At 36.6% G+C, this 20263-nt stretch overlaps 1 protein-coding gene across 1 annotated transcript in view; it reads left to right on the top strand.

Moving 5' to 3' along the window:
- Positions 1-20263, top strand: part of CPT2 (Carnitine palmitoyltransferase 2) — a 127448-nt gene that overhangs the window by 41466 nt on the left and 65719 nt on the right. The window contains exon 7 of the mRNA XM_090381154.1: positions 5271-5473. Within this exon, the coding sequence (XP_090237280.1) occupies positions 5271-5473 (203 nt within the window). The remainder of the gene's footprint in view (positions 1-5270; positions 5474-20263) is intronic.

Here is a 20263-nt window from a genome sequence, read left to right as displayed (position 1 = left end):
AAGGGTTGTTTGCGAGAAAAAGATCAAGCATGTTGGCTGCGTGGTTAGGATTGTCCGGTATTCTTGTAGATAAATGAACAATCTGTGCAAGGTCATTAGTAATTTCAAAAGCCTCAGCATCTCGACCAGCTGGGTCGGTGTGACTAGAAAATAGAAGCCAGCTGGAGTTGTGAACATTCAAATCACCAAGGAAAATTACCTCACTGTTAGGAAAGTGGACTGGAGAAAGTCAAGTTGCAAAGAGAGGAAGCCAAAGAGCTTCAAGTGATTAGTGGAGTTGGGAGAATGGTAGAGACAACAGATGAATTTGACACAATGAGGTAGAGAGATTTTAAGCCAGAGAAGATCGAAACGAGGAGATTCCAAATTATCAAGTCTCTTACAGGGAATATCCGAACGGACGTATGCACAAGTACCATCTTTGAGGCAAAAGGAATCATACAGCGAATAATTTGGGCAACTGAGATAAGCAGTGGTTGAATCAGCCAATAACTGAGGTTCTGTCAGAAAAAGTACATGGGGTTTGGCAGACTGCAAATGGAAATGAACATTGTTGAGATTAGAATTGAGACCACATATATTTATGAGATGAACTAGGAAGTGTTTGGGAGGTTTAGATCTTTTTGCAGATATGCTTACTCTGTTAGTTTGACAACTTGTTGTGAGCTTTAATGTGGTGGCAGAAAATGAAGCTGGAGGTTTCCAAAGTGCTTCATTGCAGGTCAGTTTTTTAGGAAAGGGATCTGGGAGTTACAACACAGGCAGGTGTGAAGTTTCCTGAACAGTGTAAAACAACATTTGAAATACTGTTCAAGTATGGAGACCTCATTCTGAAAAAAGACATTAAACTTCTTGAAAGAGTCCAAAGATGGGCAACTCGAATGGTGAGATTGGCAGAAGGATGACCATATGAGGAAAGATTCCAATTTTGTGGGCTGCAGTGCTTGGCAACCAGGCATCTCAGAGATGACCTGATTGAGGTTTATAAGGTTCTGAGAGGGATTATTAAAATCAGTGAAGGTGAATTTCTCACTGGTATAAAGAATTCCAAAAACTAGTTGTCGTAAAGTCAAATTACAGGGGTTGAGGTTTAGATTAGATTGTAGGAAATTTTCTTTCAGCCAGCGAGTTGTTGATTGTTAGAACAAGTTACCCTTGCAGGTAGTTGAGGCTGACAGTTTGAATAAATTCAAAGGTCAACTGTGGATGACCTGTGTGAGGAAAGAAGCATATAATTTGTATTTTCTTATCTACTTGTTTTTTTTGCCAGTGCAGAAAATGCCTGTGGCTTCCTTGCATGGCAAATACTAGTAATAATAGTATTACTATAATTAATATAAATTACTATAATAAATGTATAATAGATTTACTATAATAAATGTATAATAGAATAAATAATAGTATTCTGCTACTATTTGGATTCAAGCCATTTGTAATATGCTATATCCTTATCTTGAACAGCCTAGAACATTTTTTTTTTTTGTCCTCACCTTTTTTCCATTATATATGGGGTCAGTGTTTTTATTGTTTTGGCATGAATTTTTTACCGCCGGGTGCCCTTCCTTGACGCCAACCCTCACCCTTTATCCGGGCTGGGGATATGCGGTGGTCATTCCCTGACCTCCGCACCCTCCGTATTTGGTGGTCATGGGCTCCCACCCTAGTCTAATCAAGAAGCATATGCTATGCACTACTGCTCCTGCTCCTGGCTATGGAGGCGCTGAACAGCCTAGAACATCTATTGGTAAATTAAGGTGTAGTTTATCTATACCAGGGATGGGAACCTTTTAACATTGAAAGGCCATATTTTATCTAACCAAGATGCTATTAGGCCACATGCTGAGAGTTTAATATATACAAAAAAAAAATTATATTTTTGTAGGCATATTTACAATTTTAAATACAACCTGTTATTGTATGAGGAATTTAAACAAAAAAAAAAAAAAAAAAATATATATATATATATATATATATATATATATCAAAGACATTTATTTGTTTAGCAAAGATAATAACAAAACTAAAAATGGATGAACTTAGACAACAAACCATTTAATGACTTTTTTGTGACTGGTTGATACCAGTAAAGTAGTTGATATTTGGTTCCAACATCATTGAGCATAGTTTTAATTGGTCCTCCAAGTGAATATCTGTCATCTGAGATCTCAAGCTTGTTTTAATTTATGTCATATATGAAAATGTTGATTCACAGCAGTAGGTTGTGCCAAAACAAGATAGCATTCGACGAGCAAGATGACTTAGACATGGGTATTCAACAGACTTTTCCATATTTGAAGAGGATCCTTTTTCGCATCAAATAGAGACTTCAGAATGTTATCTTCTGAGAGCTCAATTAATTCCATCTGCAAGTCATCAGCTGCTTTGGAGACATCAATCAGGTGTGGTTGAATTGCTAGTTTCAGTGTGAGATCATGTTTCTCAAAATCAGCAAACCTTTCATTGTATTCAATCAGGGAGTCTAGAACAGCTATATATTCTTTCATGTTGCATTTCCTTAATGATTTGTTTGTATCCTGTTCATTAATTACTTTTGCTAGTTCAGGAAAATGTTCAGCTGAAAGATCCGATCAGGTAAGCAAGGTTTTGAAAAAGGTCAGCCTTTTTTGGAATGCCTGTATTTTAGGCCACATATCATATATAGATTTGGTTTTACCTGCAAAGAAATATTCAGATCATTTTGCATTGCCATTACATCACACAAAAATGCAGTATCTCTGCAGAATTCCACTTTTGACAATTCACACTGTTGATTCAGTTCCTCAAAAAAGCTTGTGATTCGTTTTCGCAAAAATAAAAGTTTGACAGGTATTTGTCCTTGGGACAACCAGCACACTTTAGAATGATATGGCAGATCCACACTGAATGTTTAATCATCAAGCTGAAGCGTGTTGAGAAACTGGTGATGTTGTGATATATTTGCTTGAATGTAGTTTACAATACCTATAATTTTGTTTAATGTGTCACTTAGAACAGTAGATTTTGCATATAGATTCTGCTGATGAAGAATACAGTGAAAGGAAATCAAAGTATCTGGACCTGGCAATTCTTTCTGTAGTAACGCAAAAAATCCTTCATGTTTTCCTCTCATGGAACATGCGCCATCTGTACGTATACTTACTAAATTATATAAATTCAGTTTCGCTTCACAGCATTTTTTTTGAAGATGGTGAAGATGTCAATTCTGTGTAGCCTGGCAATAAGGATACCCAAAGCCAGTAACTCCTCGTGAAAATGAAAATCCACAGTTATAACAAAAATAAAAAATAACACCTTCATTGAGTCAGTAATGTCAGTGGATTTATCTAAGGTGATCAAATAATAAATGTCTTCACTTTGTCTTATTGCATGAAGCTGTTCTGTTATATTACAGGCTAATTCATGTTGCCAATCAGTTATGGTCCTCCTTGAAAGAGGTAGTTGTTTGTACTCATTAACCTTAGCTGAATCTAAACATCTGACAACTTCAACAGTGCATTCTTTTATGATTTCCACATTGCTAAATAGCTTATCTCTGCTTCCAAGTATATATGCTACTTTATATATCTCTTCAGTGATGTGTTCCTTGTCCTGACATAAATTTGAATGCTTTGCTTTCCATCTTTCATTTTCTTTAGTGCAAACTTTCAAGATTTTCCTTCTAGTTTAGCATATTTGTTGTCCTTATGGGTTGAATAATGTGGATATACATTATATTTCTTTGCCATTGCCAATATGACACCGCAGAGCAAACACATCGTTTTATCTTTCACTGCAACAACGTAATACTGCAATTCCCATTCTTCATGTTGGACAGACAACTTGTGTGGTCGAGACCTGCTAATAATTAATGGTCTCGACTACATAGTTGTCTGTCTAACATGTCTAATTCTAAGTTTTGAGACTATAGTAGTGCCATAATGTTTTTTACACAATTCTCATTCTTCATTGAATACTCTTTTCTTCCTTTAATGCCCTATTTTTATTTCTTGACCTAATCAGGTTACCAGTAAAAATTAAAAATGAAATACACAGATTGATTGAAGATTCAGTTTTAAAGGAAACAAGCACTGGAAATCAATGGCACTGGGGAGAATGACTAGAATGTCAGCAAGACGAGTCGTCACTGATAAGTAAGGCAACGTTGCCAAATGAAGTTCAGTTTCAAGTGGAAGTGATGCCATATCATCTATATGGGAAACAATAATATTCTGTAATTATCAGTGAATTAGAATAAATGCTTTATTTAGTATTTATTTAAATATATAATTCATTATTACTTTTCTTAACTAGAAAAGGCAATGCATACATTTTCTTTAACATGTTACAATTCTTTCGTAAGAAGCTCTCAGGCCTGTGACGTGAATCACTGGGCGGTTGCCAGTTCACCAATTACCGAGTTGCCACTGACAGTAATCGATATAAATAATTTTACCTCTTCACTTTGTTTTGTCCTCTATCAATCTATCAGTGCCTCCGTAGCCAGGTGGGAAGGAGCAGCAGTGCATAGCACACGCTTCTTGATTAGACCAGGGTTCGAGCCCGTCACCACCAAATACGGAGGATGCGGAAAGGTCATGGAATGACCACCGCATATCCCAAAGCAATATGGCCTTAGTTGCTAATGCTCCTAAAAACCAAATAACAACAACAACATATCAATCTATCCAATATTTTTATGCTTTTTATGTTTCTTTTGGTAATGTATGGCATAACTGTAAACTAAATTATATAAGGAGAATAATGATATATACATAAAGAGAATAGATAAAATTTACCTTAAAAATATTTAGAGTTTGGTGTTATATCATGAAATAAAAGGCAGATTTTGCATTTGAGAGAAATAGACAAAAAGCTGCATCTAGTACCCCAAAAGACTGCAGGTTCCCCACCCCGATCTGTACCTTAATTTACCAATAAATGAAATTTTAGCAGGGAATGTACAATAAAGGATTTATTCTATTGTTGCGATCATTGATACAATACCTATTCTATTGATAATTTCCATATAATTGCTTTAACTTTGACAGGGATATAACCCCTATCTTTTCCAGTTACTTCATAATTTCTTCATTATCGCTTGACACAACTATACAGACAAAGGATTTCTCTTTGCATAATGCAGGATTTGCCTGATTTCACTCTTTTGCTCAAGTTTCTCTAATTAATCTCATTGATTATCTTCCACACACACACACACACACACACACACACACTATAATATATTTCTGAATTTATGTGTACAAAACATGTATTGTGTATTTTTTTGGTAGGATTTTACCAGAATCATTGTCTTGGTATGGTGCATATTTTTTCAAAGCCTTCCCACTAGACATGAGCCAGTTTAATAATTTATTTAATTCAACTCGTATTCCTTGTCAAAATAAAGATGAAATCAAGGCAGATCCTTCAGCCCATCATATGCTAGTACTCCGAAATGGACATTTTTATGTTTTTGATGTACTGGATAAAGATGGTAAGCAGAATTTTTTATTTTTCTTTCTTGTTTAAACTAATTATTCAGATACAAGCATGTGTGTGTGTATGAGAGAGTATGCAATATAAATGCAAAAAATATAGAACTCCAAAAAAATTATTTCAATATAGGTTTAGCTTAGCATTTTTTTAAAATCAATTCCATTAATACATGCAAAAATTAATTAATAAAATAAAGTAAAATAATTAATAAAGTATACTGTTTATTGTGATGATGTTATCATTCGAGTAATGTTATCACTTTTGCGATGTCCTGATCAGATGTATACTAATACATAGGAAAAACAATGTTTATTGTAATCAGTGCTTTAGTTTATGTTAATGCCTTTGTGGTTTATTATGATTTGCACATATGCAGTGTAAGTGATTATGTAACATCACGATTTGTTCTTGAATTCCATATTGCAATGTCTAGTTACTGCTAATGCATTCTACAGTTCATATTGTTGTTGGCATCATCGCTCTGTGAAAGAAAGTATTGTAGCTGTACTCCTACCAGTGTGATTGTCTTACAATAGAGCATTAACCCTTTTCTAATTACTGATTTTGATATTTTCTTTATTTGTTTTTAATGGTTTGTATTGGATTTATAGAAACATTATGACAATCTCATTTTTAGTGATGATTTTCTCGAAGGAACAGAGAACAGTCAAAGTATTTTATATTGCTTGATTTTTATGTTTTCATTCTGTCCATTTTTGCTTGGCATCAATAAACAACACTGAACAGCTCAATTCTTGTTTATTGGTTATTGTTATCAATCTGGTATTGTTATCAATTAAGCTGTGATCAAAGTGATCACAATAAGTGGTGTCCACTTGTAATTCTTTTCAATGTGTTACTTAGTACATGACATATGAGATGTGGTAATAAAGTTACAGGACAGTGGCAATAAAAATAATACAAAGCGAAGGTGCTCAGAAATGGTTTTATTTTTATTCAAAGTAATCACCTAATTGAATGCACTTATTACACCATTCTAAAAGGTTCTGAAAAGAGTGAGTAAAGACATCCAAAGAGATGATGTTCAGTTAGCAGTTATGTTTTTCTTTATGTCCTCAACATCCTGAAGTCTCTTTCCTTTTTGACCTGTACAATGCCATGTTTCATCAGAATTGTCTTCACAACAAGTATGTAATGGCTGGGGGTATTGTTGTGCAACAAGAACCAGCTGCTTTTCTTTCAAGATTGGGGCGTCACCTGAGAAATGTACTCCAATAGTCTTTGACGTACCTGTATGTAGAATGCAGCATTGATTGTCTTTCCTTCAGGTAAAAATTCCTTGTGAATCACAACTTTCTGTTGAAACATAATTAGCATTGTCTTCATCCTGGACTTCTGTAAACAAAATGTTTTTGGTCTTAGTGATGATTTTGAAGTCCACTGCATGCTCTGATGCTTCATCCCTGGGCTGTACTGAAATGCTCAACGCTCATTTGTAATAAAGGATATTAGGATTATTTTTGTGCTCATCCGTGAGGCTGTGTGGCACAAAATTTGCACAGACCTTCCTTTTCGCTGAATCTTCGTGCAGAATTTGACAAATTGTCTGTATTCATATTGTATTCATTAGCCATCATTCTGAGGATCAAACAATGATCTCTTGCCACAATTTCCTCAACTTTTGCAACACTGTCCTCATTTCAAGAGGTTGACGGATGTCTAATTCTTGGGTTATTGCAAACATCCTTGCATTGGTGTTTAAATCATGTATACCATTCAAACACACTGATACTACTTAATGTTTTATCACTATAAACAGCGCCTCCATAGCCAGGTGGGAAGGAGCAGCAGTGCGTAGCACACGCTTCTTGATTAGACCGGGGGTTCGAGCCCATCACCACCAAATGCGGAGGATGTGGAAAGGTCAGGGAATGACTACCGCATATCCCGGAGCAATATGGCCTTAGTTGCTAATGCTCCTAAAAACCAAACAAAACAACAACAACACTATAAACAGTTATTAACATTTCATATGTTTCTGTTGCATTTTCCCAGTTTAAAGCAAAATTTGATATTCATTCATTGCCCCATTGCAAAATCATGACATGGAATGGTAATTCCACTAATGAAACTGGTTGTTGCTTGCAACCTGTCAGCTTACTGGACAATGTTTCAAACCTCCTCCACCATCTGTTGGAGGAAGTTTTAACTACAACGTACCACTTCCATTTATTTTCAAGCCCATTGAATATGACCACAATAGCACCAGTCTGGGAACTTGATTTCCACACCTCATACATTAAACACGGAATGTAAACATATATTAAGATACAAAACAAGTGAATTATTTAAAGTGCTTTAATTTTTAAATAAACTGGATGGAACAAAAACAAATGGCTTGGTAATATAGCTAAGAACTTATATATCATTTGGTATATGTTTTTGTATAAGGTATATGTTATTGGGCTCAAGATGGCACATGATAAAATAAGATTGCACTGCTGTTCTGATGGTTCATTCCTGTGGTAGTAATTTTTAAAAAATAAAAAGAGCTTCTTAGTGTCATTTTATAAACACAGGATTAAAAAAAAAAGTAGGTTTAGCCTTATTACCAAAGTTACTGATAATTATAATGTAGTGCATTCAAGTGCAAGCCAGTGCAACAATTCTTTTTTTCTGTCTATTTCAGATAATTAATTACGTGTACAGTCTGCTGGAAATAATATTTATTTTGGAAAGTTAAATTAGAAATCAGAATTATAAAGCCTCCAGAGAAGAATTAGCAGTTAATATATTCCTCCAAATGAGTAATAACCAACATCTCTATGATGATTTTCAGAAAACTGTGAGTATTGGTTGATGCATACAAAGGTGGAGGATGTAAAGTGCTTATAGGAGAGAAAGTGGTAAATTCCCTAGGAGGCTTCCATCTCAGACCAACTTGAACATTAGCTCTGTTCACATATACCTATAAAGTGAAGAGCAGTATGCAAGCTATGCTCATGAGGCTACATGAGCTGTCTCCATCAATGTCTCTGTTTTAAGGAACAGGCAACTGCTGGGTCTGGGAAACTAGATGAGTGGTCATCTGACAGATGAGGATGGTTCATTTGTATGGGTGTGTGCTAGTTGTTAGGATTCTCAAATACAGTTGACACACCTGATAATTGGAGTCTGGTATGCATTTTGTGAAAGAGACTACTTTAATGAAATGATCAGCAGTGAGTATTATGTTTCCATCCTGAAACATCATTATTCTTAAAACATGGTTTAAAAAAGAAAATGTAATTGTCTGTAATTTATGGGTAGCTCATTTCAAAGGGATTATGGCCAATGAAAAAAACAGAAATTAGCCTGCCTGATTTATTTTTATGGAAGTTTTTTTTTAAAAATACTGGGCATTTATATCACCCTCATTCACTGGAAGAGCTACAGGTTACATTATAGAACGGTATATATACCATATTTCTAGACAAATTGAGTGTTCCATAATGTGATTCACCATGTACATTTATGCACAGAATGTAATAGCTACTACTTTGAACAATTTCTGTAATACAAAGATTTCTGTAATGAATGTCAAAAAAATTTATTTTATTCACTTAATTTTAATTAACAAAACTGAGTAATTAAATAAATTAATTAACAAAAAATTAATTTTATTCAATGATAAATGCTTACATTGTTGTTCAAACGTAATTGGCACATGCACTAGTTACTGCGTGGGAGCCATATTTGTTCTCTTCTAAGTCTACTTGGCTGCTCTTTGATTACTTAAAAATTATTGGTTTTTGTTATCGTTTTGTTTCAGATTAGTAGTGTAGTTATTATTTGTCTATATCTGTTAAAGAAGGTGAAATTATTTCTAACTTGCCTTAGAAATTGCTCAAAAGTGAGAGTTGAAGTAGAAGAGATTTTTGCCTCTATTGTTTTCATTGCACTGATATAAGAATTAAGAACATTGTTTAATATTATTTTCTATAAATTCTTTTCTCTCTGTTTCTAGGAGTATAGTAAATGAATTTGAAGGATTGGTTCAGTCAAAAAATGAGGACATTACAGGGATATCAGAAACACTGTCCCACTCAAATAAGAGATGCAGAATTTGAATATAGGGACACAATGTGCACAGAAAGGACATGTATGTATATGTGTAACTTTGTTGTAACAGGTCCAAAAGATTCCCTTAAACCTGCCTCATGTCTCTGTGTTGAGTACCTCTGCAAAGCCTGTTTTTTTTTTTTTTTTTATGCTTAGTGTTGTGTTGTATGACTGGCCTCTTAGCAACCAGTCACTTGGAAATCAGTTAGCAAAAGTCACTTGGAAATCTGCAGGCTGGCTTCCATCCTTGCGCAAGAAGGCAGGCCATCCATCTTCTGTGTTTTTGATTTTTATCATGGTTTTTGAGCCCCTCACCACAACCTTGGGATTACAGTGAGAGTGCTCGGTAAAAAAGAAAAAAATAAACTACTAATAAAAAATATAAATTGATTTAAAAAAATAATAATAAAAAAAACAAATTGCATAAGATGCAGTATGAAAGGTGATGGATACTGTGTTTAGGTATTTTCATGTATGTTCCTCAAAATTCCTCACACACATGAGGAATTTTTTATGGATTGGGAATGCCAGGAGTGTATCAACTTCTAACAGGGAGCTGAATAATTTTGTTCTTCAAATGTAATTGGCGCATGCACTAGTTACTGCGTGGGATAACTGAGATAACCGAGAGAAGAGCGGAGGGGAAATTGTTGAAGCTAAATGTAAAAAAAAAAAAAAATGTGGGGTAGATTGGATTTATCCAGTTATATTAAAGGAGGCAGTAAAAGAGATATATGAACCTTTAGGCATGAATATGACAGCATCCTTGGATTTACTGGAGGTCCCTGTAGATTGCAGATTTATCCCTAATTCACATACTGGTATAAAAGGGTGACATGAGTAATTACAGACTTGTTAGCTTGATCTCTGTTCTAGGGAAAATACAAGGGCTGTTCAATAAAGAATGATCATATATAAGAATGATACTGTAGTTTTTAGTGTTTTGCACCAACCTTGCGTAGAAATAAAAATAAAAATAAAAACACCAAGGAAACAGAACTTTTGATAACTGTGTTTATAATAAATTACAATAACCTGTATTTACAATAAATTTAACTTTACAATAAACTATACATATGAATTATTAAAATCTGCTACATTACAATCAATAAAATGCATTAAAATATACTAGATTAAAAGCGATAAAAACCGTAGCTTTCAAAGGCTCCGGCCTTCTTCTTCAGCGGTGTTTTCTTGTTCTGCAGTACATCTTTAAATATCAGCAGGTTAATGGTACTCCTCACGTGTTTTCATTCACACGTGTTCCGTTCTCTTGCGTTGTGGAACCGGAAGTGGCTCGAGCGGAAGTCATACGGAACCGTTCATCCCTTCTGAGGATAGTGGTCTCAAAGATGGGATGAATCCGCGTACCTCTATCTCTATTAATGTTAATTGTAGAACAAATCCGCAAACTCTCGAGCCACTTACGGTCCCAGAACTTATGCGCCCGATCGGTGATGATAGCATCGTCCGGGGAGATCTGGTGTTGCTTCTCCCAAAAATGCTCGGCCACGGCGGACTTGCCATATTCCGCATTTCTTATTGCCTTAGTGTGTTCCCCCAGACGATCTTTAAGACGGCGTTTTGTTTCCCCTACATAACATTCCCCACAATCCGGGCATCTAATGCTATATACGACCCCACTTGTGTTCTCTTTTTGAATGGGGTCTTTAACCTGAGACACGATTGTGTGCAGCCTCCGCCCTGGAAGCTGCACACAACGTGTCTGGTACTTTCTTAGTATTCTAGCTATATGATCAGTCAAACCCGGATAGTAGGGAATGTATGCAGTGGCTATTGGTGTAAAAGGCTCGCCTCTCCTCTGATTTCCTTTAACATATTTCTCTATAATCCTCTGGGGGTAACCACATTTTGCAAGATCCGTCGTGACCCGTTCATACTCTAACTTTCTATCATCGGAGGTACTGCAATGTGATTTTGCTCTATCAACTAAAGTTCTTATCACACTGTTCCTATGATGGTTGGTCTGAGCTGAGCTGTAATGCGAATACTGCCCTTTACACATGGACTTCCTATATACCCTAGTCTTTAGTATTCTCCCTATGCGCCCCTGGAAAAGGTATGTGGATGATACGTTTTCAATTATTCGGAAGGGGAGTGAAGATCAGGTGTTGAACATCTTAAATGACTTCTCCCCATTCATACAATTTACATCGGAGGTGGAAGAAGGAGGGGTTTTGCCGTTCCTAGATGTGTTGGTCTGTAGGGAAGATCGACAGCTAAAGACTAGGGTATATAGGAAGTCCATGTGTAAAGGGCAGTATTCGCATTACAGCTCAGCTCAGACCAACCATCATAGGAACAGTGTGATAAGAACTTTAGTTGATAGAGCAAAATCACATTGCAGTACCTCCGATGATAGAAAGTTAGAGTATGAACGGGTCACGACGGATCTTGCAAAATGTGGTTACCCCCAGAGGATTATAGAGAAATATGTTAAAGGAAATCAGAGGAGAGGCGAGCCTTTTACACCAATAGCCACTGCATACATTCCCTACTATCTGGGTTTGACTGATCATATAGCTAGAATACTAAGAAAGTACCAGACACGTTGTGTGCAGCTTCCAGGGCGGAGGCTGCACACAATCGTGTCTCAGGTTAAAGACCCCATTCAAAAAGAGAACACAAGTGGGGTCGTATATAGCATTAGATGCCCGGATTGTGGGGAATGTTATGTAGGGGAAACAAAACGCCGTCTTAAAGATCATCTGGGGGAACACACTAAGGCAATAAGAAATGCGGAATATGGCAAGTCCGCCGTGGGCCGAGCATTTTTGGGAGAAGCAACACCAGATCTCCCCGGACGATGCTATCATCACCGATCGGGCGCATAAGTTCTGGGACCGTAAGTGGCTCGAGAGTTTGCGGATTTGTTCTACAATTAACATTAATAGAGATAGAGGTACGCGGATTCATCCCATCTTTGAGACCACTATCCTCAGAAGGGATGAACGGTTCCGTATGACTTCCGCTCGAGCCACTTCCGGTTCCACAACGCAAGAGAACGGAACACGTGTGAATGAAAACACGTGAGGAGTACCATTACCTGCTGATATTTAAAGATGTACTGCAGAACAAGAAAACACCGCTGAAGAAGAAGGCCGGAGCCTTTGAAAGCTACGGTTTTTATCGCTTTTAATCTAGTATATTTTAATGCATTTTATTGATTGTAATGTAGCAGATTTTAATAATTCATATGTATAGTTTATTGTAAAGTTAAATTTATTGTAAATACAGGTTATTGTAATTTATTATAAACACAGTTATCAAAAGTTCTGTTTCCTTGGTGTTTTTATTTTTATTTTTATTTCTACGCAAGGTTGGTGCAAAACACTAAAAACTACAGTATGAATATACCCAACCTCAGAGGCCTGTTTGAAGTATAAGAATGATTTTTTATATATATATATATATAATACAAGAATGATTTTATATATATATATATATATATATAATACAAAAATGATTTTTTATATATATATATTCCCCCCCCCCCTCAGCATACTTTTATTAATCATCCATATTTTGATAGTCCATTCAAAGTAGTCCCCAATTGATGAAATGTACTAACTCCAACATTTCTGCTGTTCTTCAAAAACATGTTGAAGCCATTTTTTGACATGTGTTTGAGAATTGTCTCCAATATTATTACAATTTCTTCTGATGACTGGAAATATTGTCCTTGCAGCTCTTTTAACTTTGGAAATAAAAAAAAAAAATGTAGCATGCTTTGGTCAGGGCTGTAGAGCAGATGAGGAACAAAGTTGACATAAATGCTGGCTAAGTACTCCATGAGAGTATGAACAATGTGAGATCGCATTCATCACAGATGACCACAACTCACCTGCGTGCAGTTGTGGTCATTTGTGATGAATGTGATCCCACAAAGTGTGCAGCACAGTTCTGTGGTAAGGTCCCATAACGGATGTATGATGTAGCACAACGTGCTGTAAACCATTCTTTGAATGTCAAAAAAAGAGATGGCAATAACCTTTTCTGCAAAAGCCACAACCTTTGCTTTTTTACAGTGTTGGTGATGATGTAGACTTCCAGACAGAGCTTTGTTGTTTACTCTGTGGGTCAAAATGATGAAGCCATGTCTCATCTGCCGTTATCACTTTGTGCAGAACCTCACATCTTCATTAACTGTTCACTGCAGAGCCTGGCAAACCTCCATGCCAACTTGCTGTTGCTCTGGTATGAGAGTCTTGGAACCCAACATGCAGAGACAGATGTTATATGCAAATGGTTAGAGAGAATACCATGTGTGCTCACTTCTGATATTCTCAACGTCTCTGTCAGTTGCCTTGCCTTATTGTTATGTGACTGTCTTCTCTCTTGTGATTACAGAAGCAGTGTTTATGGTCTCCATGGTTGGATCTCCAGGGATCATCAATTTTTGTGATTGAATCACATCCATCTTTAAACATTCTGAACCACCTGCAAGCTGCACTGTATGGAAGCATAGATTCACCATGTACTCCTCTTTTAACATTTCATACACTTCATCTGATGTTTTCTTGAGATAGAAACAAAATTTGAGAGCAGCATACTGTTCCTTGCATGTCACATCCTTTGTTACATATGCAAAAACTGAACTTGACTGATCTCCAAGGTCACACTGTGCACATGAGTCAACTGCACTGTTGCTATTTGATACAGCTTGGTTTGGTCTTAAATTCTACAACTCAGCTATAAATAGAAAGCAGTATGGTAAGTTGATGAAAAATTTTGATCATTCTTTATTGAACAGTTCTTGTAATAGACTTCACTGGTTAATGAAGTAATGCAGAACCATCTAGACAGGAATGCAGTAACAAATGAATGTGATTCAAATAAATTTTGACATCATATATTTAGATTCAAGAAAGGTTTTTGATACTGTTGCACATAAGACTGCTATACAAATTGGAGCAGTGTGGCATTAAGGGAAAGTTCTGCTATTGATTAACCCTTTGCAGTCCAGCATTATTGTCACTGTTTTCCCCATGCAGTCCAGATCTATCAATCAAAATTGACTAGTTGAAATGTGATGCTCAAAAATTATTTATTTTCAGTTTAACTTGAGTTAATATGTAAAACAGTATGACAAAATCGTTTAAGAGCTGTAATGCAATATTTCTTCTTGGAAGAAAATATTCACAAAACCTTCCATCCAGATAATTTTTTTTTTGTAATTTAGAGCCCCTACTTTGAATTCCTTCTTTGTCCTTTGATGGTTGAGCAGCAGCAGTATTATCATTAGTATCCCATTTCACCCATCTATTCATTCCAAAAGTTTGTACAGTTCTTCCTTGAATCTATTTAAGCTATCAACTTCCACAGTTGTTTCAGCAATCAACTACCTGCTGACTAAAGGAAAATTTCCCCACATCTATTCTACAACTGTCTTTCCTCAATTTGAATCTATGCTCTCTCAGGTGCTCCAAATCTTCAGCAATGGCCTTCAAGCTTCAGTCCAATTCGACAACAGGAGGTAATACTAGCTCGTCTGTGAATAGGTCACACTAATATTACTCATGGTTATCTTTTAAGAGGGGAGATTCACCCCCAGTGTGATCACTGTAAAACAGTGAAGCATATCCTTATGGAATATACAAAATTTGCAATAGAATGCCAGAATCTCTTTACACAACAGAAGATCCACTAATCCTTACTTCACTTTTGGGCAATAAAACAAATGTCTCGAAGATTTTTACCTTTCTCAAATCAATCAATGTATACCACCTCCTTTAGCTAGTCAAAAACCAGTTTTCTCACTCTTGCTCCGTAAAGAAATAGCATACATACTATCATATGTATGGCACACTATGGCCATAGATGCCGATGCACCAAAAAAATTCCCAAACAAACAAACAAGCTCCCTCAGGTGTATAATCGGAGCAAGAGGAAGAAACCTATCAGCATTGAGCTTGCTCAAACCATTCAAGGCCTTATACACCCAATCAGATCATCTCGGAGGTGCTTAGTCTCCAAATGCTGCAATTTGCAGAACTTAAGCTTTTCTTGATGAGGGGCAACCCTTTCTTCCGCTCACCAATCTTGTTGCCCTTCTTTGTACCTGTTCTAGCAACTCTACATCCTTCCTAAAATGAGGCCTCCAGACCTGTACACAGTACTCTAGGTGTGGTCTGACCATTGCCTTGTACAACAGGATAATCACCTCCCTGTCCTTGCTAGAAAAATTCCTATACAGTTGTGCCTCTGTATCCGCTGATACAGTTACCCATGGTTAACCACAGAAAAAAAATGAAAAAACTTAACACTTACTACTTGTGTGTCCAATATGATGCTTCCCTTTATTTTTTACGATGTGTATTTTAAATCGAATAGTTTCCCTTTGTCATGTATGGTTTGGTTACCAACATTATAATGGTTCTTTAGAGATTTAACGGATGCACTGGTTTCAAACTTTTGAATAATTTCAAGTTTTTGTTTAATTTGAAAGCACAACTCTTGCATTTTCCCATCATTTTTGTGATTTCTAAACAAAAAAAAATAGTTACTATAAAAAAAAAAAAATTCCGACATCCTTCACGTGATGCACTAAAACAAACTAAGCATTTGGTCTCTTTTTTTTTTGTACGGTAGGTGTGAAGACAGCAGGGGTTGCAGCAGGGGTACACTAATCTCCCAATGACGACTTATAACGCCGGTTCTTGTCACTTATTTACAACTTGCAAAATATCTGTTTATACCTATTCTAGTTATTATTTGAATTTTATGACTTCTGGTTGATTTGGTTTTTTTTAAATTTGGCCGAGTAAATCGAGAGTTTGTTGTACTTTATTATTACCGTATTTAATGTTGGCAATGTCTTACTGTGTGTTTAATTTACAAGAAAATCATGTTATATATGGGGTCAGCAGGTGTTCGCTTATATCCACAGTTTCAGCCATCCATGGTAGGTCTTGGAAACGTATCCCCTGCAGATACGGGGGTCTTACTAAACGTATCCCCTGCAGATACGGGGGTCTTACTAAACGTATCCCCTGCAGATACGGAGGTCTTACCCATCTGCACTGTTCAGCAAACTTCTTATTTGACTGCACAATTGCCCCCAAGTCTTTTTCATTCTCCACTACCCTGAGTGTGGTACCACACAGTTGGTATGTTACTCTGGGGTTACTGCTACCTATATGCAGTACTTTGCATTTGTCAATGTTAAACTTCAGTTGCCAACATTCAAAATATGTGCAGAAATCTCTTCTTGCTAAATACATTCTAAAAATTTATATCAGTTTTTTTCATTTAGTCCCACATTGATAATAACTCCAGAAAACTCCTTTAGTTCAATTAGTGAAACCTAAACTCAGTCACAACCTATGGACCAGTCAAACTCTTATTTGTAAGGGTTTACTTTTTTCCCCTCAATTTCTTCAGAAAGCACCAACAGTTTTTCAATGTTGCCATCAGAAAGACCTTTACTAGATCTTGATGGTCTGTCTAAATACTTCACTCTGATATAAGTTACTTTGTGACTCTACACTGAAAAAAGCAATGGTGCTTGTTGTTACAGTTGAATATAAACTTCAGTAAACATCCACCTAGTTTTTCAGAACATTCCCCCCCCCAACACTGAGCTTACTATCCCCAAAGGGTGAGTAGTAAGTAAAGTGTAGGCTTATGGAGTTCTCAGTTACAGCTCAATAATCCATAGTCAATAGCAGTGTAACAGCAGGCTGCAGCAGAACCAGCAGTCACTCTGGTGGTATCAGTTTCCTTTCCTCAACATACATGGGTCTTAGTTGATCACAATGAATATCTGCATATCTGCAATAAGAACAGCCATCCAGAACCAATCTACACTTAATCAGGAGTTTGCCCCCTAGCCATTTGATCACATGTAAAGGCATGACCAATCAATATATGGTCATCTACAGAGCATTGTTTTCTTTTGGATGCCAAGGAGTATAGATTTGGGTACTGGACCTGGAAATGACTATATATTAATGACTTTTTTGTTTGTTTTGAGAGCAGCGAAGCATTTTTTGGATCTAGTGTTTAAGTATGATTCATCTGTCAAATATTCATTTTAACCAAGGGAGGCATAGAAAATTGCATGACTCTTTGTTTGAAATTTGCAATGATTTAAGGAAGAAAGAAAACATTGTGGTTCCCTAATGGTGTTCTGTAAGGTAACCAAACTGGCTGAGTGGAAGAAGTACAGTAGTATACTTCTTCCTCTCAGAACATACAGTAATATAAATCCTCCTAAATCTCATCATCTTCCAGCTTACTGCACTCAGTTACTTTCAGTAAGTATGTTCTGCATGTTAATGTTTATATAAATATTCTTTTTTTTTTTAATAGAAAACTTAACTTTATTATCTGTCATGTTTGGTTATTTAGCATAATTATGGTGATAAATATGCTAAATATATCTGTGGAAGTTCTTCCCAGTATCCAAGTCTCCTTATCCATGGACAGTTTGAAAATGTATCTCCCTGGATAACAAGATTGGGTATACAATAAACCCTCGCTATTCGTGGGGGTTACGTTCCTGAGAAATGGCACGAATACCGAAAATGCGAATACTGAGTTATGGCTTCCATAGTAATAAAGGGGTTCCGTTCCAAAGTATGAAATATATAAGAAAAACTAGTCTAAAATTTTGTCTATTTATGTATTATATGTACCTTCATAATATGACTATGTACATAGACAGTACATAGTGAAATGCAAGCATATGGCATCGAAATGAAAATAAGAAACAAATATTAAATGTAATATTTATTAGAAATTTCACACAAATCTTTCAAACCAGCACCTTTGCTAGCTTAAAAAACTTATCCCGCCAGTGCTATCACCAGTTTCGCTAAAGTGTTGATAAAGGAGTTTTGCCTTTTCACGAATGATGAGTGAACTTAATGGAATTTTATTTTGAGTTCAGTCTTCTATCCATAGATTTAAAGCTTTTTCCATTTTTTCTAATTTAACATCACGAGTTACAGAGCAAATTTTTGAAGCAATTAGCGCGTTTTCACGATTTTTTGATTGATCATACGTTGACTCATTGATTTTATAATGTTTTGCCACTGAGAAGACACTTTCGCCATTAGAAATTTTATCCAATAACTCAATTTTATTCGTTAATGTCATCACCTTTGATCTTTTCACGTTTCCCTTGTTATTCATAGCCATATTTTTGTACGGGTTAGAAAGAACTTGTCCACAATAAAGTCACTTTCTTCCGTTAACACACTCGAAAAAGTCTGTTTTACACTGCAAAACGGTAGATTTATCACTTTTGTAAGCATATCAATTTATAAATTGATAAATTTATTCAATTTATAAACATAAATTAAAAGCAAGCGATGAAACCTTCCATGGCAAGCGCATAACACATACTGAACAAGAATTAGCGAGAAACATCCACGCTTGCGATTTTGTCACCCCTCTTCCCCCCCACCCACTGAGCGCTGTTTTGACCGGGAAAGGTAATTTTAGCCACACCCATGTTTTTTTATGGCGGAAAATGTTCACGGCGCTTTAAAATTCACATTTTTTTAGGCTTCATTTTATATTAAATCAGCGACTGCGAATGCAGATACTGTGAATAGCGGGGGTCATGCTGCTTTTACTGCTTGCGGCCTAAGCCTTCGTCGCACTATACTGCCTTCGGAAATAGTTTCCCACCCGCGACCACCTGTTTTTATCCCATTTCATTGCAGCGCGCTTGTCCGACTTAAACGCTATTGTTCTCCCTCAAACTCTACCAACTTGTACTTAGACTGCAGAATTGTCAACTGACTGCCCCACCCCAAAAATTCCCACACTTCACTATGAGTGACGCAGATATCGAGGTTATTGACCGGCAGCGGTCTGACTATCCTATCCGCTCAAGAAATGAAGCGCCGGTTACAAATGAAGAGACAACCAAATCTTCAAAATTAAAACTAAAGAAGAGGTGTAGAATAAAATCTGCGACAGACTCGCAACCAGCAAAGGAAAATCCAGACGACGGAGAAAACGAATCGATAAGTGATTCCGACCACGAGGATAATAATACCCGAGCCTTTCCCCTTACTCAGAGTCCCCCACTATCAGGAACCCCTGTGGACCAAGTCATTGCTATTAGAGGGACACTTGATGAATATTTGGGCAAGAAATCCAACAGAGTCACTGCTGCTATCCGCACTGACATTCTCACCATCTTCAGCAAAATGGAGACGGTAATCCTAAATCTCCATATTGAACATGAACGACTACAATCCAAACTGGAAGTTCTTTCGCAGGAAAGGGGAAATAAAATGCAAAAACGCCCCCAACCTTTGCAGAATCTTTGAGAAATGGCGCGCCTGTTGCGCCTAACAAACCTGACATTTCCCAGACCAAGAGGACAAAACGAAAGCCAGAATCGCACTTCGTTTTGATTAAACCGGTAGAGGATGCGCAGCTTGACACTAGTGAAGCCGTCAAAGAGACGCTGACAGCTAATCTAAAGGAGCAAATGAAGACTGTCAAGATTAGGAGTATCCGGAAGACCAGGCACCCAGGTGTGGTGATAGAAACAGACACCAAGGAGGAGGCACAAACTATCCTTAACAATGCCAATATGACCAAGTTTGGACTAAAGGCAGAAGTTCCCAAGAAAAAAGGGCCTTCAATCGTAGTGTTTGACGTAGATCAGGACGTCACTCCTGAAGAACTTGCAGAAGATATTTACAGTAAAAACCTCAGCCTGCACTTACATGAAAACGCA

The sequence above is a fragment of the Mastigoproctus giganteus genome, chromosome 9 (assembly GCF_048544385.1).
Source record: "Mastigoproctus giganteus isolate SK-2022 chromosome 9, ASM4854438v1, whole genome shotgun sequence".
NCBI lineage: Eukaryota > Metazoa > Arthropoda > Arachnida > Uropygi > Thelyphonidae > Mastigoproctus > Mastigoproctus giganteus.
This window is presented reverse-complemented; position numbering and strand designations above follow the sequence as displayed.